This window comes from Kryptolebias marmoratus, linkage group LG21 (assembly GCF_001649575.2).
Source record: "Kryptolebias marmoratus isolate JLee-2015 linkage group LG21, ASM164957v2, whole genome shotgun sequence".
Taxonomy (NCBI): Eukaryota; Metazoa; Chordata; class Actinopteri; order Cyprinodontiformes; family Rivulidae; genus Kryptolebias; species Kryptolebias marmoratus.
This window is the reverse complement of record NC_051450.1, coordinates 20,493,955-20,521,901: the sequence shown is the minus strand read 5'-3', so window position 1 is coordinate 20,521,901 and position 27,947 is coordinate 20,493,955. Positions and strand designations below refer to the sequence as shown.

The following is a 27,947-nucleotide window of genomic DNA, read 5'->3' as shown; positions in this document are numbered from 1 at the left end:
ATAAAAACCTTCTTGTAATCCTGTTTGCAGCCAGCCTTTTTTTTATTGTGATGAATTAAATCAGCACCATATGCTATTGCAATGTGATTTAAACTTCTGCGCTGTCTTATTGCTGTTTATTATCAATGCTGTGTACCAAATAATAACAATAAATTCCTTCCAAATAATGCCTTTTGGGACTTAAAGCTGAGTACTGAGCAAACTCCCCCAGCAATGGTTTGTTAATATTGAGGGAGTCTTGTTAAAATGTTAATGGGGGGATTCCAAACAGATGATTTGGGTGTATTCAGCTGCATGTTTGCCAACACACACACACACAGCCTCAGACTCACACATTTTCTTCTCTCCACCGCTTGTTATCCTCTCCTGTTTTACCATTCATGTTTTTCTATTGTGTTTGTTTGTTTGTTTTGTTTTTCCATACGAAGTGTGATTGTGTGCCAGTTGGCCAACATGCTACAGTAACTGACTGTATGTACTGTATCTCACCTCCATTTTGTAATCATCACCCTTTGTCACTGTTTTTGTCAGTGCCTATGTTCGGGTGTGTGTCTGTTACCAAAATATCTCATAAACTGCAAATTTGAATAAAATTTGCAGAAAGTTATCATTAAATACATTAGATACACCTACAACTGATTAACCTTTGGAGTCAACCTGATTCAAGATGGCTGCCACAGCCAGCTGACCTTAACAAACACAAGCTCAGTAAATGTTTACAGACATAGACCCTAAAATTTGGTGTGGTAGTGGCTGAGATTGATCCCCGACACATATTCTGAGTGCTAACAGATTGCATGGATCTCCATTTAAATTGTTGCCATGAACTAGTTGGAGTAAACTAAGTTTGTTAGCAAAACATTTCATGAACCATTGGACAAATTTTAATGAAATTTTCAGGAAATAATCATTTGGTGTATATTTACAACCCAAGCCAACCCAATTCAAGATGGCCATTACAGCCAACTGACTTATAAAACACAAAATGGCTATATTTCAGTCAGTTTTAAAGATATTATTGTAAAATATGGTGTGATTATACCTGAAAGTTATTCACAATGCATATCTCAATCACAATCTATTATGCAAGATTTTTACTTAAATCATTAACATTATATTTAAAGTCAACCCTGTTTTTCTGTTAACAAAATATCTCATAAACTACAAAGTGGATTTTCACAAAACCCCCTTGAAATGGTCATTGAAAGTACATCTAGAATAGAATATTTACTGAAGTGAAACCAGTTTAAGTTGGCTGGCTGCCACAGTTATTTAAAATTAGCCAACACAAAAAGAGGTATAACTCATTAAAGTTTCAATTTTACACATATTGAGGCAAAGTTTGAGGTGTACATATTTACATATACATATTTCAAGTGAGGCATATTTCAATATCGTTTAAGATTGTACATAATGTTTTATTCAAGGTTTGATCAAAATGATTACATCATCATTTCTCCACATAAGATTACCTTAGTTTTAAAACTCTGTGATTAAAAGTGGCAGATAATATACATTCTAGGGCTCAAAATTATTTCAGTTTGAGTTTGTATTTGCATCCAAGCACTCTCTTTCCACATGTGTGTGTTTGTGTGGATGCACGTGTAGCACAGGGTCATATCAAAAGAAGGAAACTCACTTGTTGACAGGAACTGCAATGGCCTGGAGGTAGAGCCACTGGCTGCAGTAATGCAGGTATAGCCTCACAAACCACATCAAAGCAAGTAGCAGCATAATGAGCCCGAGCCGCTGAACGGAGTCATGCCAGCTACCAGGAAGTTGTTGCTGTTGCCGCAGCAACGGCAAGCCCAGCTCAGACGGCAGCATGTAGAGGGCCAGGCGGACTCGATCAGATAGTCGTGGAGAACAGGAACCAGGTTCACTTGATCTGTTTCCAAACAGAGGAGAGTATACATTAAAGATCTGTTATTGCTGTACCAACCGTCTAGACCCCTCAGATCTTCTGCTTCTGGACTGCTCTGCATCCCCAGAACCATAACCAAACGAGGAGAAGCAGCTTTCAGTTTCTATGCACCACAAATTTGGAACAAACTTCCAGAAAACTGTAAAACAGCTGAAACACTGGGTGCCTTTAAATCTCAACTTAAAACCCACCTGTTTAGAGTTGCTTATGGCTAAATTAGGGTNATTTTGTTTTTTAATTATGTAAAGCACCTTGAAATGCCTTGCTGCTGAAATGTGCTATACAAATAAAATTTGATTGATTGATTGATTGAGAGTTATTCACACCTTCATTTCTGGATGTGGTGTGAAACAAAACAATAGTGTATCTTTAAAAGATAACCTAAAAATTATAAAATCAAACATAAAAAAGTAATTTTGAGCTGCAGCTTGAAAGAGTTTACTCTAACAGTTTTCCAGATATATTGATGTGCAATTCTGAAATGTGTGCATGCGCTTAATATAAACAAAGCTCTCGGCTGAATCTGCCAAAAAGCAAGTGGAAGCTTGAGTCACATGACTGACCTTCATTAATCTGGCCGTAATCTGTGTAGGTAAACAAATATATTGGAATTTGACAAGTGCAGAATCTTGGAGAAGTTGTTTCAGTAGATAAATAAGAGGGAATCTGATGCTAAACATGAAAAAAAGGAAAAAGAATGAGTAAGACAGCTGTCAAGAATAAATATCAGGGATCACACAGAGTGGTGGAGTGCCAGAAAGACAGAACTCAAACATGCGTCTTTGGCAAAACCTCTAGTAGATCAGTAAGTTTAACGTTTCATTGTTTTGGCACCTCTAGTCTAACTCTCTGAATGTTTATAACTCAAATCTTAGTTTATCTCTACTCCATGATATGTACCAATGCATTAGAATTATCAGACTTCTTCATCCCTAACAACTCTTTCATAAGTGTCACAATTGTCGACCTATTTTTAGTCACTTCGGCTGTTTTTGTAGGGAAACAAGCACACGTAGTAGTTGGTAGCTGTTCACCAAATTTAATTTAAGGACATGTTAACTATTAATGTGAAAAAAAAAACTGCAGATTTTGCTTCTTTGTGGGGTTTTTTTCTTGGTATAAATGCATGTTTATTTCAGATATTTAGCGTTTGAGATGTTACATTTTTATCTCATCAAGTTCCCAGCTGGTTTCAATGACGTGAATTTTTGAATAATAGCGCAAACACATCATTGTTTTATTGCATTACAATACATCAAATACTAGGGAGATGTGTTATAAGTAGGGAAATATAATATTCAAATCGACACACATTTATGCATGTACACAATAGCACAATAGGTTACTCTTTCCCTGTTATACACACTTGCACAAACACACACACAAACCTAACACACGCACAATCAGATAGGAATCCCTTCCAGCAGTGCTCAGCTTTCCTCAGCACCTCTGCCTCCTCTGTGCCGCCCTTTGTTAGGCCTGCTCAACTATTCCCTTTCATACTGAGGGCACAGATGGAGCAGAATGAAGCAAGAAAAGGAAAGGAAAGGAAAGAAAATGTGTACATTAAATTAGCATGTAGAGCCACAGTTTGTACAGAGATTGATCATGTCAACCAGATATCTATGACTCCTCGATCATCTGGCTGACAATAATTAGAAGAAGGCGAGAAAAGGTTGTTTACAGTGCAGCTATATGGTTAGCATTGCAGAATGTGACTTCAGGCCTTTTGCCTGTGGACATCCCTGTGTCTCACCACTGTCTCCCAGAGCACAGTTGGAATTCACTTTGTAGTATGTGTGTCTGGGGAAAATGATGCACCGCCTGAAGACGAAAAACAGAATCAATTGTGTTGCTCCCACACCCGCTTTGCCAAATAATTAGGCTAGACTTTTATCAAAATGAGGCGTTGCATTTTACTTCCTGCTCATATCACTGCTTCAGTGCTCGCTCGGTTATTTTTTAAAAGAACAGCTCTTCGGTGAGGTGTCTATACTTTCTGAAGTGTTAAATTACTTGAAGTTGAAGTTCCTTCAAGCATGCTCACGCGATCAGCAGCATAACACGCAGTCCATGAGGGAAAAGTCGACATTTGTTCACAGAGTGCTTAGTCAACAGTTTGGGCTGATAAATATTCAGATCTGAGCTGACGTCAACTAAAGCAGAGACGATGAAGATGTCTCATAAAGGTTGTTATGGCACAGCTCAATTGGGAGTATAAACATTTTTTTTCCTTTTCTCATGGCATGACATTGTAAACACAACACTGATCTTTATCACCTGCTGCTAAAATGTGAAAGTGGAAAGTTTGGGTTTTGCATGTGTTTGTTACTAAAGCATCTCACGAACCACTGTACAAAATTTTAATGAAATGTGCAGAAAGTAATCACTGAATATACATCTATAACTGATTTACATTATGGGTTATCCAAATTCAAGATGGTTGCCAGAGCTAATCAAACTTGGCCAGCAGAAAAAATGAATAAAACTCTGTCACTTTTACAAATAAGTAATACCTGAGATTCATTCACAGCACATACTTTAAACCTGACATCTCACAAAGTTACATAAGATTGCACCTAACATATGATCTAAGTTTAAAACTATGGTATGAAAGGGGGTTATATGCTCTCCTTCAAGGATTGCATTTATTTTTGTTTCAGTTCAAGGTTTTTTTTTAATAAATGCGCACATATCTTTGATGCAACAAGAAGTTTTTCTCTGTATGTACTGGAAAAAATGTAATCATTAAACACAGAGAGAACGGACATAATGCATGATTAAATGTGTATTCCCTTTATAATGATTTCAACAAGGACAGCTCTATTCCAACCATCATCACAGGTTGCTATACCCCATGCATGGTGTGAAACTGCTCCGCACATCTGCAAAAGTGGAATTACAGATCAGACAAAAAAGCAGTGCGTCTCAGACACAGGCAAGATGCTGCCCTGTCAAGTGGCATTAAACAAAAACAGCAAATACAACCCGATGCCTGTCTTTCATAATGAAGATATTGATGATGCATGAAAGAGCGATATTTTTAGACACCTTTGTGTGGTGGCATCTTCCAAAGGAAGCTGATAACATGAAGGGAAATCTGTTATCTTCGCTGAATTTGCTTCATTATGATGGCTCCAATTGCAAACGTACTACACAGAAAAAAAGGAATGGATGCTGGAGGTATAGGGTTTTTATTTCATTCCAATGTAACAGCTTGTCCCTTGAACGATACGTGGCATTACGATCCAGGAATGGAACCAACCACTTCAACAAGCATATAGTGGCGCATAATGCTATATTTTAATTGTAGTTGCTTCTGTGAAATTGAGGCCAGAAGCTGTTCTCTTATTTTCTTATTTTTTTTATGTTTGCGCTCCATTCCCATGTCATCAAAGCACATCGCAAAAGGACCTATCATCTTTTCCAGAGCTTCCCAGAATCTGCGAAGGCCTGTCAGTCAGATTTAACTTGTATATATCTGTCAGCTAATAAAGAAGCCTCTCCTGAACTGGTTTTCTCAGTTCCTTAATGTTGACTGATACAACAACAAAGCAGAATTGTGCTTTTAAAAATAGCCCAAAGTGAAAGGCAAGAATTGACAAGTATTAAACATTTAAACCCACAAATAGCTAATCAGCCAATCACATGGCAGCAACTCAATGCACTTAGGCATCTGGTCATGGTGAAGATGATTTTCTGAAGTTTGAAACGAGGTTTAAGTGACTTTGAAGGTGCCAGACAGGTTGGTCCAAGTATTTTAGAAACTGCAAATCTACTCGGATCTTGACACATAACCATGATTAGGGTTTACAGAAAATGGTCTGAAAAAGAGAAACTATCAAGTGAACAGCAGTTTTGTAGACATAATGCCGTGTTGATATCATCTTTTCTCTCCAACTGAAGTATTTATTGCAGTTCAGGAAACTGAGAAACCAAAAATGAAACTGTGTAAAACAGACTTAAGAGATTGACAGATAAGGGTTATTGTTTTCATATTAGCCCAGGTGCACGTGTTGTGGTGATTACAGAACTGTAGTTATCTCCATCGTCAACAGATAAGAATGAAAAAGCCACATCTTTATTTACATTTCACTTTTTGAACAGGCTGATATTGAGTTTGTTCGCTTATCTGTGATCTGTCCTGTGGTGGTTACACAATCAGCTCCTTTTCTGAAGCATCACTCAGACTTTCAGGGTGGTAGAGAAATATAGAAACTAATGCCATACAAAAAAATATTTTTACCATATTTACTACTTCAGGTTTCAGGTTTTATGAATAAAATGTGACAACTGAAAAGAACAAATATAAAACGAACAGCTTTAATTAAGGCAGGACTTTTTAATAATCAACACTAATTACATTCTTAGGTACTAACTGATTTTTTTTGTTTAATTCAAAGAAGTAAGCCATAAGTATGGGGAAAAAGTAGCATTCACTACTACTGAATAGTTTTTGTTGCTCAGTCCTTTTACTTGGATTAGGAGTGCTCCTAAATCTCCAGAACATGCTGGTTTTCTGACAAGGAATGGAAATCAGTTCTCATGCTCTTATGTGTGGTTTCTCTATGCAAAGCCATCTAAACAAGACTGCAAAGCAATTAACCCTGAAGCCCTCAAAAAAAGAGACAAAGAGAGGCAAAGAAGCACTTGTAACTTCAGGTCAATTTGACCTGAAGGCCACAGGAGGGTTAAGTGGTGATCTCAAGTCATTTTTGCGTATCCCCCTTCTAGTAACTAATACCTAATAAATGTGATTCTGGAAGCTCATCTCGTTGCCCTTTTTTATTGTAAATCTTCCCCACTTTTAGTCTTTTATTTTCAGATCTATGATCTATGTTTGCAAACGATAGCAGCGCTAAACCTAAAGCACTGAATACGTTGTTATTAAAATGGAATAGAAAACCTAGATGGAGCAGCAGAGGATTAATACGGCTAAATAGTACCTCTGCCTCAAAGAGTTAGAAATACTGATTTCTATTTGCAGTCCTCACACCGCCCCAAACAATCTGAAAACAGAGATGCACTGCAATAATAAACACATGTTTGACATCGAGAGCGTGTTTCCAGACAATTGTTGGCAAACAGGCAGGACTTGTAGAGGTAGAGCAATTACACAGGAAGTAATGAAAGTGTAATGTAGGGAAAATAAAAGAGAAACTACTCCAAGAAATGGCAATAAATGATAATTATTAGTTAATTTATTGACATTATTTTCCATTCCAACCTGACTCTTTAGTAAAGGCATGAAAAAATTAATCAAATATAGTTTTTTTTTAAACTACCAATGTGAAGGAGCTTCTTTCTTTCAGAGAAGGGACATGGGAAAATGCTGTAATTGTTCTCCTATCAGTCCATTTTTTTATCTTTCCTTTATTGTCACTATGTATGAAATATAAAATAGTCTAGATGAATGAACGGTAAGACTTGTGACTCTTGGGACACATTTTTTAACTTTCTTTTACACCTTTACAATGAACCTGTCCAATGAAGCAACATGTGGTGTTTTTATTGAGCCTCTCCTCACCAAGTATGAGAGGGTATTAAACCATGGAAATGGCAGGTCCCTTGGTGTGCTATAAATAAGGGTGGAAACATTTCAAATGCAGATGCATCTGGGATCAACAAACGCGTTGCCACTACCTATCACTCACTATATGATGAGCTACCACAGTCAAAAATGAAGAACAGTGTCTTGTTTTTTTTCTATAAACCTCTGGAGGTGAACAGATAAAACAAATAAATGCCAATATACTTGAGTATGTATTACAATAAGTGATTAATACAGGACAAATATCAAATGTGCTACAGAAATCCATCCATTCATCAATTTGGGTGAGGCGTACAGGGAGAGGTGCAGCAGAGGCTGAGTATGGGCCTCCTGAGAGTTGCATCAGTATTTAAATGGATTTCATTCCTCTGACCTTGCCTCATAACTGCAGGACATTGTCACCAGAGAGATAGAGACAAGACGGAGAGAGAAAGATGGAGAAAATTAGAGGCAGAGAAAGTGAGATAAAGACAGAATTAACATGAGGGAGTGAGAGGGGAAAAGGAGATAATTATTGGAGTTAGACAAACTGGTGTGCTCGAATGGAAGGAGGAATTAATGGAAACATGATTTTTTTTAACAAGGCTGGGAAAAATGGTCAACAGGTTAGTTTGCAAGTTGTGGGAGCATTCCAATACATGTCAGTTGTATCCAAAAGACGCTAAAGAGCTAAAATGGTTGCCGATGACCTCATGTTCATATCTACACAATTGTTTCAATGTGCATCAAGTTTTGAACACATAAACATCTAAAACCTGTCAGTTACATCTTCAACACTGCCTGTCAGAAATGTTTTCCTAAAGGTTCATGTTTATTTGCACAAGACAGAATGCATTAGTGCATGTTTTTACTACAGTACATTAACTATTTTTGTGAATTCTTGGGATCTAATTTGTTGACTTTTGCCATTTTGCTTTGAAATGTTTATATCAGACTGGAGAACCATTGATTACAGATAAAAAATGGAGTGGGAAAGATGTGTCAGCTCAGGGTTTTGCTCACTTTCTTTTCACTCAAACTCTCGTACACAAATACAATCCTTCATTTGTTCTTACAGTTGCTGCCACTTCTATCTATGTGACACTTCATGGTCTTTACATGTCAGTGGAAAACACATTCATTTTCACCACAAATGGGACCGGAGTCACAACAGATTAACCAATCAGATTGCAGCATGAGCCTGTCAGGGTGCTGACAACCTTACTTCCCTTTAAGGAAATAGCATGTTGATTTTATGTGTCTGTGAGACCTGAAGTGACCCAGGGCCAGTCTGGCCACACAAAAAAAAAAACTGACATGCACCCAAGCCAAGGTAGCCAGGGGCCTTGCTTTCACACACACACACACACACATGCATAGCCGTGCATGCACACAGGCAGATGCTTCACTGCTTGGAAAGCAGACTTGGACTTGGGAAGGAGAGGGGGGACTCAGAGGTGACCATCTTCTCCCAGAGTTATATCAGAATCGATTGACCCTTGCACAGAGTTGTGATTCAGAGAAGCACGTGCAGGTGGATTTCTCCTCTTCTTTGTATTTCACTGCAGGCTGATCTTGGTTCTACTTAAAAAAAGGAATGGCACTACAGAGTGCATTTTATTTTTATGGGTAATGCTAATGAGAGCTCATGACACGACCATGTCACCAGATTTTTGTTGTGAAACAAACAAAAAAAAATAATAATAATAATAAAACACACAAAAAAACCATCTCTCATGATCTTGTCTGGTAAAAAAACAAACATGTCAGGCTCTAGGACCATGCTGCACATCCCTCAAGCTGTGTTGTGGAGACAGCTTCCTCTGCAGCTATGTGATGAGAGGAAGAGTCTTTGTTGTACATTTGTTCAGAACAGAACACAGACCTAACGTTAAGTTCAAATGGTGATGTGTCAACTTTGAAGCTAAGAAAATAAAGTTTGAAGCTCTCGATAATCCATTTGAGTTAAGAGGAAAAAAGTCAATTAAACCATGAGGTAAAAATTTATTTGAACTTTAACTTTTACTGAGTCCACTCCCCCTGCTCTCCACACAAGCTATTTAACTAGTAATTTACTATTTAATTAGTCAAAAACAGTGATAAAAGACAAATAAATAAACAATTAAATTTCAAACAATTTTCAAATAAGACAAATAAGATATATTGAGAAAAGTAAATTTCATATTTTAAAAAAGATGGCAATTTTTCAGAATATGACTAAACGATTGGCCCTTAATTAGGTTTTTTAATTTTGGCTCCTTGTGAAAATTAATTTGACCTCCTTCTAAGGTTTGAAACGACTAATGAAGAATCAGACAGGAGAGATGCCAGTCAGTTGAGTTCAAGGCAAAAGCTTTTTTTCTTAAAAAACATTGTTAAAATGTCATCTCGTCTATTGAGCTTAGAATCTTTTCTCGTGTTTTCCCCTAATTAATGCGTTACTTTGTGATTAGCAACACATAGAGAAGATGAGACACTTTGAGCAGAATAACTGCTCACTTTCCTGCTAATCTTTTATTTGAGCATAGACTCAAACAGATGGAGGGCACAGACTGACACAGACCCAGAGACACAGACTGAGGGAGGGCTCTGATAGGCTCAGTTGGGGGAAACGGGTGGAGAGGAACGCTGGTCCCCAACGAGGCGAGCTAACTAGGGGGAAATTAGGTCAGTGTGTTCCTTGTGACTCCACAGCAAGAACAAGCTGTGTGTGATTGTGTGTGTGTTGCTTGTGCACCTACATTATAGTGTCATACTGCACCACTATAGCAACAGATCCTGTAGGTCTGATTGTGTGAGTGTGTGTTTTTGTGCACGCTGTTTCCCATCTTTTAGCATAGACATGATTATGTTTCCAAACTTTAATAAAAGTTGCTTTCAACACAATAACTTCTGAGGCCTTAATGTTTGATAAATGCAGATAAACTCGTGATTCACCACTAATCCAACTGAGACAGAAAACAAGGTTGTAACTAATCATAGCATCATAATCAGTGACAAAATCCTTCGGAATATGAAACAATTGAATAAAGGTTAGGTGACATTTATCCCCATTTGGCCTTCCAGTCTTATAATACACACTTCTGGGACTAATGGAGTCTGCTGTCATTTGTCCTCTGGAGGGTGAAGATGCTCCTCTTTTTGCACCTTCCACCGAGCTTTGTCTTCACTCATTCTCTTTTCCTGTCTCCAGATCAGGACACGTCACACATACTATAATTGATATGAGATTTAGGGGGTATATTTTAATGTAATTAGAATCTTGATAATTGGACTAATTAGATCTAATTGCTATGTGAGAATGACTTTGATTAAAACAGGTTTCTCTCCTCAAATGAGAGAAGAAAAAAGTAGTTGGGTGACATTGGTGAGATACAATACAAAGCTAATTGACAATAACTACTGATGCATAAAGATTAGGCCTGTAGCAGGGACAGATTTCTGTTTTGTTTTTTATCTACAAACGACATTTTATGATTCTGCCAAAATCTCCACTTGCAAAATGAAGTTTAGTATGTTTAGATTCACTCAGAACTGACTTACAGCAGCTGTGCTGAATAAAGTGTTTTAACTATTCACACTACATTGAAAATAGGAAGGCCTGCAAAAGTCATGCATGTTTAAACTGATATCAGCAACACTAAAAAAGAAGGATCATTTGTAGCTCATCTTCATACTCCTTTTCATCTTCCAGAATTGACTCCAAACTGTCAATACCTGCAATAAAAGTACATTGTGTTTTCTCTAAAGCTGTAACCAGTGATTTATGGGTTTTATGGTTCCTTGTGTCAGGCTTCCTCTACCTCTTTTTAGGCTGATGGTTGCACTTTTAAAGGAGCAAACCTGGAACTAAAAATTCAAAAAGTTAACTGTAAACAACAGCAAATTATTACTAAAAAAATGATGTCAGATAAGGTCAAGAAAAATATAAATTAAAGTCATAGAAATAAAACATGTTACCTTAATATGTTTCTGCTATAAATAAATCATTGCTGAGGGTAAAAAACGCATTATGTTCAATAAGTGAATTATGTGTATTTTTACATATAACATCTTTACAAGTTATTGTGTTCATGTAAACCTAAAGTTCTTATTTGTACTTCTGGTATATTTGTTTACACACTTCAAACAAGGCTGCTATTGAATGTACATTTACAGTCATTTATAGGCATTGTACATATTGGAGAACTTTGTAAAATATTAACCCACTTCACCCCTGTGCATTTATCCTACAAGCTGAATGAAATGTCCTTTATTGTGACGTTTATCTGAATGCATTGTGTTTCAGTATTTGTGTCATTATTATCCGAACTGAATCTCCCTGTTTCTGTGTGTTTGCTTAATTATGCATCAGCCTCTGATTTGCACATTCGTGTCAGGATGCCCCATAAAAATCCCAACGAGCGAAGCCTCTTGCGGCTCAATAGATGGCAGTAATATCCCTCAATCACTGCAGTATGAATCCCCTTCGCACTTAAAACACATGAATATGCAGACATATGCGTGTGCACACTCTAAAACATAAACACAAATGCACATATAGTCAGGGAGAGAAAATGCTGAGCTCTGAAAAGGCCAGAAGAGATGGGATAAAATCACGATGGCAAATAAAATTAAAAGATAAATCCATAAGAAATCCCTTTTGTCTTGATCTCTGTGAGTTTTCAGGTGATGTAGAGAGGCCCTGAGCAATTCAAACACCACAGTGGGAGAGATGGGTGAGGGTATGAGTTGGAGACTGCCGTCTCTCTGCCTTTGTTGTCAAAGTCAACACTGGCACTGTATCTTTCTAATAGTCTGATGAGAAGAGGGCAGAAGAGACGCCTTCAGCTCAGAGATACTGTAATGTGTGAGCTTGTAAAGATGAAATCAATAGCAGCAGCACCTTCACAGGGCATCGGGGAAAAGCCGAAGTTCCAGCTCAATACAATTCGTACCTATAACTGACAGAAACGTCTCATCTAACCGAAACGGCTACTGCTCAGAGGTAAAAAGCTGCACTCTGAATAATCGTGAAAACCAGTTAATTGTGTCCCTTTGTGAGCAGTCTGTTTTGTGTTCTTTTTGTGTCCAACCCCCACCCCCCAAGATAGTCCCTGTGTCGTCATTTGTTGGCAGGATGCTCTGGTAATCATTTGAATTCCCCAAGTATGTTCAGAAGATGTCAGGGAGTAGTCTCTGATCTTGTTTAATATGTGACCAGCAGCTACAAATTACAAACTCCCAGAAATGAGGAAACAAGGGTACTTTTAAATCTCCAGGGAGAATTTGCTTTATGTTTCTGTTGCACATACAAAAACTCTCTAATTCTCTCACCCTCAAGTGTAACTGTGCGTCTGGTATTCTCCTCCCCTTAATTTAGTTGGCGTTCAAATGAAAACAAATACCTGCGACTTTTTCACTTGAAATAAGCAGTTTCATTTTTTTATTTATGCTGTTTTGATGCTTCATACAGGATGGCACCTTGTTGCTTTAGACAAATTAATCGTTTGGGTTTGAAATTCTCCCCCTCTTGCTGTCTTTGTGTTTTCATGATTCTGTTTTTTAAATTAAAATGTAATGCTAAAGGAGGAGGAAAACACATTTTTTGTAATGCACAAGAGAGGAGAAACAGCAAAGTGGCACTATGATTAAAGCAATACCATGTTTGCCTCAATATGCAAAATTGTTACAAATCCCACTCACATATAACTTTAAACAGAAAAATACAATTCAGTCCACATTAAATCAGAAAAGCCAAGATCTAAATTCTCATAGTGAACTTTATTATCAGACAGGATGAAGCCAAGAAGCTCTGGATTTACTTCTCATCATTATTTTATGTTTAATAAGAACCAAGTTTAATGGGATTTAGATAGGATTTATTTAATTTAATATATATATATATATCTGACTACTTCACAAAGTGTTCAGGGCACATTTTGTCATAATTTTCTGTCTGGTTGCTGCCATTTTCATTGTTTTTTTTGTTTTTTTGCATGCAGGAAAGATCGACTTACTGTAAAAAAAAAGTGTACCCCTGCATCTCCTCCATGGAGAGGTTTTCCACTGAAGCCCGCATCTTCTGTTTGTCTGCCTGCAGAGGCGGTGCACTTCTGCCGCTCATGCTGGGGCCGCAGCTATTTGTCTTCTTGATTGGCTTCTTCTGTGAGGAACAGAAATTGGGGAGAACACATACGGATGTCATTTGTAATCAAAGCAGGAAACGGGGGCCTTTGAATTTATCTTGGGGGATGCACGCAGCGACACCGACAGTGTGTGTGGCATTTTCAGGGCTTCGCCTATATCTCACCCTCGGCTCAATTGACACGAGACAAGAATGACGGCAAAATCGCATACGGCACGGCATCCTTCAAGTTGAGTTCATTTGGGGAAACATGTGTACAGTGACGGTGGCGTTAAATATGTGATATCGGAGCAGCTGGCACTGCTTTTTTTTTCTTTCACACAAGTCGTTTACTGTCATCGTCATAAACACAAACTGAGTTAGGAAGTGGGATTTAAATTTTTTCACCAAGGTACTTGGGAGCAGATAGTATTTGTTAAGCCGCCAACATGTTAACGGCTTGCTTTCCCTGGCCCTGTCAGCCCCGTCTGTGTTGCCCTTGGGTGGGCTTAGTGCCTTTCTGCTTGAAGTTGTGACATACACACTGATGTATGTTAATGAGATCCACAGTTGGAATAAGCCACCTCTCTCTTTCTTATAACCCTCCCTCATTCTACCTTTCTCAGTTCCAATTTTTTTTTTTTACTCATCCTTTCCTGCCCTCCATCTTCCACTTTTTGTCTCTTCTTCCGAGATAAACTGGGCCCAGGAAGTTGTAAAAGGGCAGAGTCCCATAAAAGCTCTATCCGTTTTCATAGGGCAATCTATGCCAAAGCAAGCTTGGATTCCAGAGTGATGATCACAATAAAAAGGTAGAAAGAAGCAAGAAGGAAAGCAGAGTGAAAAAAAATGCAGGAGATATATAAACCACAATGTTCTCTGGTGTCTCCACACAATAAATTTAATGCAATACCTTAAGAGGAGGATTCAGTATATAGTTGGATTCCTGCCCCGTGGGCGAAGTGGTTGCCGGGAGAAAATTCATTTTAATTAGGCCTGCACTGCAGGTTGAAGGGCTGAAATCTGATCCCTTGTGCTCCCAGGCTGGGGCAGGTTGGAGATCACTCCACTTAATCATTAGACAACTGGGATCAACACCACAACGTTTGACAGGTTTTAAAGACGGGACAGAAAGAGGAAGAGAAAACACGGTCTGTGGAGGTTTCGGAGAAATAAAACCTCATATCAACAAACTCATTTATTTAGCAGGTCATTGCTGATTAATGGTGCTCTGAAGAGCCTCTGGTACATCAACAAAAGGAGGTTAGAAGGAAGAAAAACTTGTTGGGATGGAGGAGGAAGGCAGAAGAGGAGAATGTGAGACAAAGGCTGGCTTGATGTTGTTCACCGGCTTCCAACTACCTCAACAATAACATCAAAACAACAAAAGGCCTCGGCGGAGGCACAGCGGCAGGGACAGACCGGGAGGCAGCAATGCCAGATCAGCACACAGAGTCATTTTACAATTACCACTTCAAAGTGTGGCAGGTAACATGCAAGCTTTGATTAATTTAGCTTAAGTCTTCTGTGGCACAGGAAGAGGCAGGTTTCAGATGGTTTGGAAGAAAAAAAAAAAAAAAAGAGGCCTAACTGGCATTGCTGATTTCACAGAATCTGAGCTGCTTTGGCTTGTCAAGCAGATCAAAACTGGCTTTGAAGGCTGAAAACTACCTGTTAGTGTGAAATGTATTTTGACAAATCTCAGATAATAAGCTGGGGATGTGTGTGTGTGTGTGTAGGGTGTAGAAAGAGAGGGGCAGGAAGGAAAGGAAACAGGAAAGCAGAGAGTGTGCTTCTTAGGGGTCAAAACACGTCCCGGTAAAAGTCAGCATTACCTTGAAGTGAACGGCCTCCTCTGTTTTCTCCCCACATGGATTGCTCTTCTCTCCAGTGTTTTCAGAACAGGCTTCTTGGAAGTAATGCTTTCCTGAAAAAAAAAAAAAAAAAGTCATGTGCAGTAACCATGCAAAAAAAAAAAAAAAACGGTTCTCATAGAAGATTAACCACTCTATAATCAGTGAAGTTTATGCAACAAAGCTCAAAGATTGCTGGTTACAAGTCATTAAAAGTACAAAATATATTCAATCAGTTAACAAATTTAAAAAAAGAGCCTTAAAATTTACTTAAAGCAAAAGAAAATACCACAATAATTTACCAAATGTTGTGCAAAAAAGCATAAATTTTAAAAAGGTTGTTGATTTAATGGAATAATTATGTTGCACAAATCTGTACTTATTTGTCTTTGGGTTTTTAGACCAACATTTATTATCTAGCCCTGTTTTCCTATTCAAACAAAAGTATCAAGATAGCCTGAGTGCTACCAGGAAATATGCAAATAGAACAAAACTTCAATAGAAGTTTTATTTTGTTTTGTGTACAGAGAGGAACAATTATTAACTGTCACTACACAGTTATTTCCGTCTCCTCCAGAGCTGAACCATACATTAGAGTGTTTTGACACTCTAGTGTATGCAATTGAATATTATGAAAAATCAAAACAGAAATGAAGTTGGGTGGCAATACATCTCCCCTTTCTCCCATTCTTTGTAAAAATTACATTTAAAGTGTTTTCCATCCTCCATTCTCCCCCCTTTTTCTCTCTATCTGTCTCACTTTTTTTTTGCTGTAATTTAAATGGTAAGCTGCCAGATGTGTGGCTCATGCTTGAAGTGTTGAGGATCTGCATTATTTAGCATATTAACATTCACAGAATTTAAAAAAAGGGGCTCCTGCTTTGCCTGGAGGTTGTAATTAAGTAAACCTTAGCTTGGTACGTGTAAAAATCTCACTATGTGAAACTTTTCCCCCGATGGAACCAATCACATCTATATAATACATACGGAAAACTCAGGAAAGATATAAATTTTTTTCTTGCCACGGGATTAAATATATCAGTAGTAATAACTTAAATATAGGCCGCATATAAAACATCTTTCTGACAGCTAAAGTGTAGTACATGCATACATGCAAATGGGGAGAGGAGTCGGCTCATCCCTGTTTTAAAGTGACTCTAAAATCAGATTTCACACAAATGGTGCTTTTATTTATCATCACTTTGCTAGTAAACATTTAGAGCTTTCACAGTAGCAAGGTAATAAAGTTATATTTGCTCTATTCTTAGGATAAAAATGTTTACTCTAAAATATTCTTGGCGTTACATAAGTGCAATTCCAATTATGTGTCAGCTTTGACATCAATCAAATGTCTCTGTGCACAGTGTAAACATATTTTAGTGTGATTTTAGTGTGATATAGAAATTTTGCACTTTTAGAAGTTTTAAATTAGTAAACTGACTTTCAGAAGCAATGCCGTGAGAAAGTTCCTTGATTGTAATTAGAGAATTCTGTGTTTACTTTTGAGTAAATACTCAATTAAAGACAACAACGTGTGTGTCCTTGTGCAGATAACCTGAGATGGAGCAATGCAACTCATTGCCATCTTTTACACACATGCACACATACACACACACACTGCTACCTACACACAAACCTCTCAGCCTCTATTAGCAAAAACAACTGTCCAAACGCATGGACTCGGATCCCCCCATGAATTCAAATGCTTTCATACCACCGAATGCACACACTCGTTACAGCAGGCCCCACTTGCTGGTGGTCAGATGCTGTGGAACCAAAATCAGTGCGGAGGCAGCATCGACAGCTCTGACAGCTAAGGGCTACGTCCGTGAACTCAGACCGCTGGAGCTGCCACAACTCCAGCCTCTCCGGGCACCCAAGGCCAACAACGAACTCCTTGTTATCCCCCATGTGCTCTGAGCTATGTTAAGATCAGCGCACATGCTCATCCAGCGCTGCGTCGATGCACCCACACACCAAAAGGCAAAGATATCAATGCGGACACTTGCATATATGCACAAATAATTTCAAGGGTAGAAATGTGAGAGTGTGCTGCTTACAAACAAAGTCAGGTTGGGTAAAGAAAAAAAGCCCACAGGCGGCACCTCTGCAGAGCTCCTATCACCACGTTAGCAGTGTGATGGAACTGGAGCGAGATGCCAGTTCTTGCACACCTAGCCCCCTAATTGCCCAATGACTGGTCGAAATTTGCAGAAGATTTGACGGTTAGCAACTCGCATATTGCCCCTGAGTCCATAAGGTTGCTATGATACTGTAAGGATTCAGTGTTGCTTCACTCAAGAGAGCATTTTCTTTTAATCTGATGCATTTTAATGGCAGTAACAGACATGCACGGATTTATAATATGTGCTTATTTGTTACTGTTTTAATATGCTTGCGATTATATTTGTCTTATGAAACAAAATTAGAGAATCCTTTTTGCATTTTCGCAAGTGGGGGTGCAAACTTTTGGTTTGCTTTGCAACTCTGTGACCCAATGCCATAATTTCACTTCTAGCATTTACAGTCCTCATGTAGTCTAATATTGCTTTTAAAATTTAAAATATTTAAAATTAAATATCTTTTCTAATTTCTACCTTTCCTTTTCCCTGTGTCTGTGTCAAACACGTGATAGAGAAGGTATGATGCAACATTGTAGTTGGAATCTCAGATAATTGGGTGCTTCCTTGAGGGGAGAAAATCCTGAAAGTGCAGGGCAGCGCTCCAAAGAAGACATTTTCTTTTGTGCTTAAGGATATAAATGCAAAGATAAGTTTGTTAAAAGAAAAACAAAAAAATATATATAAATAAATAATGAAATAGTGATACAATTTCATCTGCGCCCTCATAGTCATCCACTACGGGCGATCAAGAAACAAGACACTGATCTAATTAGTCATTTGGGTTCAAACAAACCCAGTGTAACTGGATCATTCAGTTAATGTGAAAGGTCACTAAACCCACAGCGCCTCGAGCTAATCAGAAGCCAAATACACTTCATTATGCTTAGACAAGTCATCTGAGGTAAATCAGATTATTATCATAATTTATCTTAAACACAGATTTTTAAATTTACACAACATAATTTACAGTCATCCTTTAAATCTCTGAATACAGCTTGTCAGAGGTATTATCTTTGATTGTTCTGTAAAACTTTTTTCTAACGAGGATTAATTAATTTAGGCCCTCAGGAATGCTAACTTCCTGTCTCACTGTCAAAACTCTGCTTTGTATGCAGTATCAGTGACAGGAGGTCTCCGTATACTGACTCTGAGACAAATGAGTAAAATCTACAGAGAAAGTGCTCTGCACACAGCACATATCAGAAACAGGGGAACATGAAAAAGGAAGGAAATGTCTGAGAACTCAACGATTTGACTAAGAACTGAGGAAGGGAGGATAATTCGTTCCTCTTTTTTTTTTTACTGAATTGGATTTCCATTTTTGGCTAAGTTAAAGTTGTCCTTCCAATCACTCCCTTCAGCCTTGACGTATCGCTCCATCTGAATGCTATAATTCACTCCAGAGGTAATGCAACATGAACTGATCTGTATGCAAATGAGGCGCAGACGTCAGGTTGGCTTAGAGAATGGCGCAGATGAGGTGTTGTTCTGGACACCTTTTGATCCGTTATTTCACTCAGGGATCAGGTTCACTTCCTAAGCAACCTCCTCACCTGGTTGTTCATTTTCATCCATGCTTGTGCATGTGTGAGAGCTTGTGCGTTTCGCCTCATGAGGTAGAGCATAAATCCCCCATAGAAAGTGTGTTTCTCCCTCTCCTGCACTCCTTCTCTGTCTTTGGAAAGGCAGTCGGTTCGTTGGGGACACTTCCCTTGTGGGCGTTAGGATCTCTGTGGGGGGTCACAGGTCAGCTAGCGGAGGAAGCGACAAGCTGTGAAATGTAAAAGACCAATTTCTTCCACATGTTTCAGTGCTGGGAGAACACTGCCAAGCTGTCAGCCGGCATCACGTTTAAAATGGGCCAGGGTGCTACCCAGCAGACCTGTCACAACTCATTTGTAATTAAAAAGCCTTTGTGATGTTTAAAGCAGAGCACCCCAGAAACTTTTCAGAACTGTTAAATAAAGATGAGCTGTGCAAGAAAGAAAGAAAGAAAAAGGGGAAACGGAGAGTATTAATAACAACGATACTAGCCAGTAATATTTGTCTTATATGAATACCAATTAAGCTCATATTTGATTTCTGTGACAAAGGTAATTGAGTTAGAAAATTAGCTGAAAACTAAAAATAGTTGTTATTTTTACATCGTAGTGAATAATGATTACCACATAATAACATCCAGTGTAAATGTTGTATTAACAGGTTGTCTCCAGATAAATTGAGCTTTTTTCATCTTTTTCACCTCATATAACACAATATTTTCAGTTTGCTCTTTTTGGTTTGTCACGACTGGAGAAATTCTGAAGTATTATTTCTAAAACTGTGAGCAGTTTATGTCTGTGAGCAGCTAAAAAGTTTTTGCGTTCTCTCTATAAGAACTGGTCTTCCAATATGGCGATTAGCCCAATCGCACACAGGATGTCACATCATTGCAGAGTGGTCTATAGTTCATCACAGCACACACACACTATTAAAAGCACATTTGCCCATCACAGGACTAACACTTGGTTTCACTGCCAATATCTATAATAAACTGGTTCCAAGCAAAATACCTTGATTAAAGGCTATTTTTACTAGAAAATTTCATTTTCGTTTGGAAAAAAACAGTTGAGCAAATCAGCCAAACAAACAGATGACAATAAAAACATGCCAACTGATATGTTTGTTCTTGTTTTTACAACTTTTATGAATTGGAATTATTTGCTTATTGTTTTATATGTATGCTAGGTTGATTTAAAACGTTTTCTTTAGCTCATGGCCGTTTATATGTGAATGCATCAGAGCTATCATTGACAGTGCTGGTCTTATTGCTTAAACTAACTGTACAGTAATCCTGTTGGATGTTGGCACATAATCTAATAAAAAAAACATTCTTTGTTAATGTAATGTTTCCTCTGGCAAGCTTTCCTTTCTGTCTTTATTTAAATTTACCCTCGAGCGCTTTCATTCTCACGTAGCTGTAAGAGACGGCCGTCGTTCTTCTTTCCTCACAGCTGCTGACATTAGGGTGACATTTCCTCCCCACTGTGGCATAGCTGGAGGTTTTAAACGCTGAACTCCTACCTGGCAGAGAAGAAGAGGAGCAGGCGGAATCAGCTGACAGGTGAACAGGCGAACCCTGGTGAGAGTGCACCGCGGCGGGTTCTCCTGCTCTGCAGCCGGGGCCTGCGTGCAGAAGCTGAACAGGCCGAGGACAGAGCTGAGGCAGGGATGGAAGCCAGGGCTGGGATGGCGTCTGGGCAACCTCAGGTTTGGTCATGACAGGAGGGTTAGAGGAGGATACAGATGGTGCAGCAAAGAGCTCTGGCCCTGAAGATGTTCCAGGTGGGAGCAGTTTTACCTGAAACACAACAAACCACGAGGAACCACAGGGAGGAGAGGGAGATTTGCCTCTTAAAATTATGCATGAATCCAGTAAACATAAACATGTTTTTTCTACAGCAAATGAGATTAGTATTTTTGTTTATATTGACGTACCTCTGGACTGTGATAGAAAACAACATGTGAGTGTAATTAACTTAGAGATATGTTATCAAAATTCAGAGACAGCATATAAAATGCATATAAATCTATACATATCTATACAAGAACGTACATTGCATAGATTGTTCTGCGCGTTAGCAAAGACAAAAACAAAACAAAAAATTGAGTATCAAAGCAACTGCTGACAACTGTAATGATAGCGTAATGCAAACAACATGTTCCAGTCAGAGGGACAGAGAGGCAAAAGGAAAAAGACAGAGAGCATTGTTCTGAATTTTAATTCAATTAAGATGTTTACTAATCTAATCAATGCATCAGCTCAGAAGCATCTGGAATTATTGGGTAAAGATGTGGTTTTTGTTTTCTCTCTGGGGACAATTTTCAATTTCTCTGTAAATGCTTTTTATCAGAGAAAACCCAAATATCTAACCTCATCCTGCCTTTCAAACATCCTAAATATTAAGAGTGAGAAAGACAGAGGGGGAAAAATGCTGCTGTGCATTTATTTCAACTTCATCTAAATAAATTTGTGTATAACAGAAATGTACAGCTATCTGGAATTAATAAAGACTCTAGAAGAAATAAACAGGAGGTAAATCTAAATTAGCATACACACACAAATGTTGCCTAGTTGCAGAATTAAATGCCTAGCATTTATTGAAACACTAAATATCACCGGCTGCTTTCATGCAGGAATTTTGGACTAAAATCCTCTTATGTTGAGAAAAGATGGAGTTGTAACCATTTTGGTGAATTCGTTTTGGCCATCTCCTTTTTCTTAAGATCTCTCACTTAGAGTATGGGTTGTGAATGACTCTCAGCTACTGGCATATCAAATTTAATATCTGTAAAACTGACAGAGTTACCACCATTTTGGTGTTTGCTTAGATTGCTTTGCTGTGGCAGCCATCCTAAATTGGATTGACTTTAGTCATGATAGTAACCTAATGATTTCTTACTGAAAGATTTGTTAAAATAAAGTCAGTGGTTCATGAGATGTTTTCCCTAAAAAAAACAAACAAACAAATACACAGACATGGACAGAAACATTATCGCTCCTTCACTTTCGGAGCGATAACGAAGCACGCACCTGAAAATACAGGTTGCAGAGCCAGTGGTCCAGATCGGAGGAGATGAGAGCTTCGATTTTTTTGAACTGGTCCAGTCGTGTGCTGGGCTCCCCCCTGAGCAGCGGAGTTCTGAACCTGGGTCGATGAGACAGACTGGTAGTGATCACTGTGCATCCACACACTTGATGGTTGAAGTACATGTTAATGTAAATAAAGCTTTTTTTTCCCCTCTCAGTTTGTTGGAAACAGTTGTTTTGATGTAACGTCACAAGTCAAGATAATGTATAGTCTTTTGCCTTGCCTTTGTCTCCTTTTTTTCCATTTTAGTAAAAAAAAAAAAAAAACGTTGCATTGAAGGTATTTAACAAACTAACCTGCCCTGCACTGGGCTGAGGCTCGGCCCACACAAAGGAAATACTCCCCAGGCTAGAGCAGAGTTAATGTGGCTGCTGTGCTGGCTGATGAGCTGGAATACTAAGACCATAGAGGGGGTGATGTCGCAGGCAGCAGGTAAGCTCTAGACATAAAAACACACACAAAGTATCCCACAGTTCAAGCGAACGGCAATGCCTTAGATAGACTTTGACTCTTATTGTACAAACTACTCAGAGACTTTCTTTTCACCTGTGTCTGTATGTGTGTGTATTTATCTGTCTTTGAGCAAAATATCTCATGAACCAATGAATGGATTTTAATGAAATTTTCAGGAAGTAACCCCTGGATGTACATCTACAACTGATTAACTTCTGGAGTCAATCAAATTCTAGATTACCACCACAGCCAAATGATTTCAGAAAACACAGAACTGGCTATAAATCAGTCAAATTTACAGATTTTGAGCTAAAGTCCGGTGTGCTAGTAGCTGAGAGTCATTCCCACCACTGAATTGTGCATAATGTCATTAACGAGGTCTGACCAAAATGTCTAAAACTCTGCCCTTCTCTTTACAAATTGGTCTTAGTTTAAAACTCTAACATAAAATATGGTGCATTCCTTAAAGGAATGCTAAGCCATTCATTTTACCTACAAATTTCACTTATCTAACTCTGCAAATTGCCAAACAGGCTGTATTAAACCGAAAAATACTGAAGGAGAGCTTCAGATTGCTGTTGTTGTATGAACTGACAGATACTGAATTCTGCTGTTTGCAAGGCCACCATAAATCAAACTGATAATATTACGATTGTCTTGCGTGGAGAAGAAAAAAAAAGAAAGAGTGTAGGTGGTTAGCAGTCAATGGCGAACACATGCGTCCTTATTTACCCGGAGAACAGTGGGTTTGCTTAAAAAATGAACTGACAGTGAGGTGTGCACCAGTTCATCCATCACTGGGTGGAAATATTTTATCCCTTTATTAGTTGTAATGGAAAATGCAGAGGACTTGTTTTAATGCATAAATCATGTGTATCCCGTTCACAGCCACCCTCCCCCCTGCATATCCTGCATGCACCTGTGAAACGATGGTTAGTCGTGTGTGACTCAAGACATAAATATATGGAATAATATCACAGATTACAGATATTGAAGATATTTGTATAATTCATTTACTGGTGAAAATATGACCTGCATAAATAACGATTTCTGTGTGAGCCTTCAGTGCGAACATGTGCTCATGTTTGAGTTGGACGGCTCGTGTTACTGTCAGGTTTGTGAGAATGGATGATGTGCTTTCTCTCACTTCCTCTGTTTACTAAGGATTTTCTTAAACCAGCTGTGGTATTAACTGAGAACATATTTGAGAGAAATAACAAGAACAACCCTTGAATGAACTAGCAGTTCACTGTCTTTTCTCAAAATTGTTAGTTAAACTTCCAACAGATGAAACCAAGGAACAAAATAAATGACTAGCATTCTTTGAAAGAATGCATATCGCCCGTCACCTTTCATGCCTTTCAGAGTTTTAGACTAACATCATGGTATGTTGAGAAAAGACAGAGCTGTAACTGTTTTTGTCAAACCTTACAAATAACATTATCTGCAAAGTGATGCATTATTGCAAGATGACCCTCAGCTACTACCATGCAATAGCACAATATGTATAAACATTGACTGTCATATAGGCATTTGGCTGTGGAGGCCATCTTGAACTGGGTTGGCTTCAAAGATTAATCACTTGTAGAGATGCATTCATTAAAATCAATCCAGTGGTCATGAGAGGCAACAATGTAAAGATCAAAATCAAACCTTGTCACATTTAAAACAATCCAACCTTTTACAATGGCTCTTGTAGCTGCTTTATTAAAAAAAAAAAAACACCTTTTACATTCCTGTTAATTTTGTATTATGTAGATATTGACATATAATTTTATATTTATATCCAGCAGCCAGATGTAGCACTTCCTGTGCCTGGCTGGGTTCTGGGTGGAGCCTATTACATTTTCTGCCAGAATAACTGTGTAATGTGTGACAACACTGTAAAGATTTATGAACCAGAATTCAAATACACCTCTATGAAACTTTTGAGGTTGAAGGTGTTTTAAGACAACAGCAATCTTGGCTCTGCTCAGACTAGTATCTATAGATTGTTCAAAGAGCTACCTTCACCAGGTAAGATATAAACTGTTCAGAAGTTGACTTCAAAAGATCTAACTGTCTTTAATTAAACCACACACATTTTTACTTCAGTCTAATAGTTAAATTCAGTCATTCAGTCCCTGAACTCTTCTAAGGGGTTCCCACCAACCTGCACATGTAAGACACTCCACTGTTTCTGTCTTAATCCATCCCAGACAGACAAAGCGAATGGTGAATGAAAAAAAGTGGCGGAGAGAGATAGAGAGGAAGGAAAGGAAAATAAGCTCCTGGCCTCCTCCTACCATCACTAATTCCTCATTTCCTCTGAGAAGGAACTGCAAGTACTTCTAAAATCGCACGCTATAGTGTGGGCAAGAGGAGAGAGAGAGAGAGAAAACAGCTAAACAAGTAGTCTCAAACAAATCTGATCAGCCTTTCCACTGCTGTCAATGAGAATAACAACAGCTGGTTTGTTTATAAAGCACAGCTCAGAGTTTAGGGAGGAGAGGAGGGAAGAAGAGTGACATGAGGCATTTACTATTCCTTACTTAAACCTTTTTCAGAATCAGATCCCAGGTCTGCATTCAGTTCAAGCCAGCTTTTACCCCCATCCTTTTTTTGTTAGATAGAAGCTGGAGACAATATTATGAGAAAGCTTGAGCTCAGTGAATACACCCACCAGCGTGCCGACAGTGTCCACATGTGCAAAACGCTGCAGATAGGCCATCCTATATAGGATCAGGAAGGACACTGAATTTAGAGGCTTGTTTTTAAGGTTTGAATCTTTTGTCCTGCATACATGAATTCAGTGAATAAACAGAACCAAAGAGTCCTAATCCACCGGTCAATGTGGACCATCCAGAATAAATCTGTGGGTTGTTTAAGATTAGTGCTGCTTATATACAGAGGATGGCTTCCTTCATATCGAGAGGTTTAGGGACTGTTGTTGTGAAATGTGGACAGATTTTATCTAATATAATCCGTTGGGTTGTTTCTTTAAAAAGAACCAAAACAGGAAAATGTATTTATTCTTCTATTATGCAAAGAAAATGGAGGATGAGATGTTTTAACGCTCCTCAGATATAGAGTTTGTGATGTGGTGCAACTTTTTTACTTTTGCTTTTACCCCACTTTATTCAGCTCAGAAACTGAAAAGTGCAAAAAAATAATGTTTCTCTTAATTTAAAAATGTGCAAAAATAAATAAATAAGTAAGTCACTTTGGTTTTCAAAGCAACAGCTGATATATGGTTGAATTTACATGCTTGGCTTGAAAGTTGAGTTTGACAGGGTGTTTTACAGGAGTACATGTATCTCCAGCATTGTAAATGATTGTCAGCTATGACCACCAAATTTTAGCTCAATATCTGTAAAATTCACTGACTGATAAGCAGCTAAGTTAATTAGACCTGTGTTGACTTCGATAGTTAACCCTCCTGTGGCCTTTGGGTCAAATGGACCCAATGTCAAGAGGGCTCTCTTTAAGCACTTACTCGTTTCTGAGAGTTTGATTAAATAAAATCCATCTGGTGGTTCATTAGACATTTCGCTAATAGTTCAGACAAACAAATACACAAACACACGCAGGTATGGGTAAAATTATTATTTCTATTATTATCCACCTTTGCCTTCAGCGGCGGAGGATAACTAGAGGGGAAGTTTTGAAATATCAAACTTATGCTGGTATGTGTTCATTGTTTTAAAATAAAAATATTTTTTCATGATTAGACTGGATAAATAAAAGCAGAAATGTCATAGAAAATATTGTACTTCACTTTCCTGCTTCATCATTTAATATATACAACCCTAAAAATGATTAGGTCAAAGTGAAACATTGTGCACCATGAACAGGCTCTGGTTAATGTGCAGGTCGTTGTCGTAGAAGCGGCCTCGATGCTCCGCTGGCTCAGTGGACACCACCCAGGTTTGCTGCTCTTTCTTACTGTACCAGGCCAGAGCCGGACCCCCCAGATGGCTGTGAAGGGCCACACTGACAGAATAGAGACCCTTGGGAAGTTTGTCTCTTGTGGCTCTCAGGCAGCATACACACACCTCTGCAGGCTGGGGGAGGTTCTTCTGGTTCTCCTGTGAAACACAAAATGCATTGAAGGTTTGGTGTGTTATCAGTCCTGTTTGTCATTTCCATAGAGGCTAAAAATCCTGCATTTTCTAAGAGTATATTCCTTTTTTTCTAATTTCATGAAAATACATGCAGTTAAATGGCTTGGGCACTAATTTAATTACAGTCAAGTGTGTACATTTATTAGGAATTCAATAAAATTCCCAGCCTGTTATTTTATAATACTGTACTGAACAAATGTTGCGCCTGTTTTTGTGTTAGCTGCAATTTACTAATGAAATATTAGTTGTATAATCACACAGCTGTAAACTCTGATTGAAGATTTATCTTTCTTATGAAGCGTTGTCACTGTTGCTACATCGCTCACTCACTCTCTACCCAGGACCTGATATGCTGTTTCTACAATGATAAACCACCACGGCATTTGTTATGGAAGTTATGTGTATACTCAAAACTATCATGGACCTGTCATGCTCTATTATACATAATGGGGAGCCCACTGCATTCCTAATACACATCTTAAGACCTCACCAAGACCCTGCTGAGACCATCCACATTCTGGCTGATTTTTTATGTTGCAGAGTTGTCATCCAGTGTGAAGGGGGCCTCAAAGCGCTCAGTCTCAGTCAGTGACAGAACACAGTGACTACACACACATGCACACACTTTTTTCAATGCATTTTAGAATTGCCCAATATTGTCTTCACCTGTGACTATTCATACCCGTTACACAGATGCACAACACACACATTCATCTTGCAAAGGCTGTGAAGAGGGATGTGCTGCACCCTGCAGCAACACCCCTCAGCCTCCCTACTGTGAACACTTTTGGATACCAGAAACAACTGAAACACTATAGGTAGAAGTGAAATTAGTATAATTGGTGGCAAAGCGGTTTAGCCCACATGTCTCACGTTCAGGAGGAGGTGAGGAAGGCCTCCAAGCTCCCACACTGGAAAAAAGATGCTTGCATGCAGACTGGAAAAGAAGAGGAGGAGTTGAAAGGAGAACAAAGAAGCAAAGAATTAAAAACATTTCACCGGTGTCTAATTTGCAGTGTGTATATCTTTAAGAAGTATTGTTATTATCTGGCCCATATGACTGCACAGGCATCATAAGAGACAGTGAAGACAGCAAGGCAAAGGTAAAAGGTGAAGTGAGCCAATTTTCCATATCAGAGGTGGTTTGTTTGCCCCAAGCCTGAGTTGTGCCTAAAGTGCCATAACATTACAGCACTCCTACAGATGAGATCAAAGACTCCAGTG

The 27,947-nt window shown here is 38.5% G+C and overlaps 1 protein-coding gene across 1 annotated transcript in view; it reads right to left on the bottom strand.

Moving 5' to 3' along the window:
• The window catches only part of ofcc1 (orofacial cleft 1 candidate 1), an 86,524-nt gene that overhangs the window by 35,232 nt on the left and 23,345 nt on the right, over positions 1-27,947 (bottom strand). The window contains exons 11-17 of the mRNA XM_037973332.1: positions 26,445-26,687; positions 22,464-22,606; positions 22,110-22,224; positions 20,600-20,876; positions 15,396-15,487; positions 13,454-13,599; positions 1,640-1,888 (exon numbers count right to left, since the gene is read on the bottom strand). Coding sequence (XP_037829260.1) covers positions 1,640-1,888; positions 13,454-13,599; positions 15,396-15,487; positions 20,600-20,876; positions 22,110-22,224; positions 22,464-22,606; positions 26,445-26,687 — 1,265 coding nt within the window. The remainder of the gene's footprint in view (positions 1-1,639; positions 1,889-13,453; positions 13,600-15,395; positions 15,488-20,599; positions 20,877-22,109; positions 22,225-22,463; positions 22,607-26,444; positions 26,688-27,947) is intronic.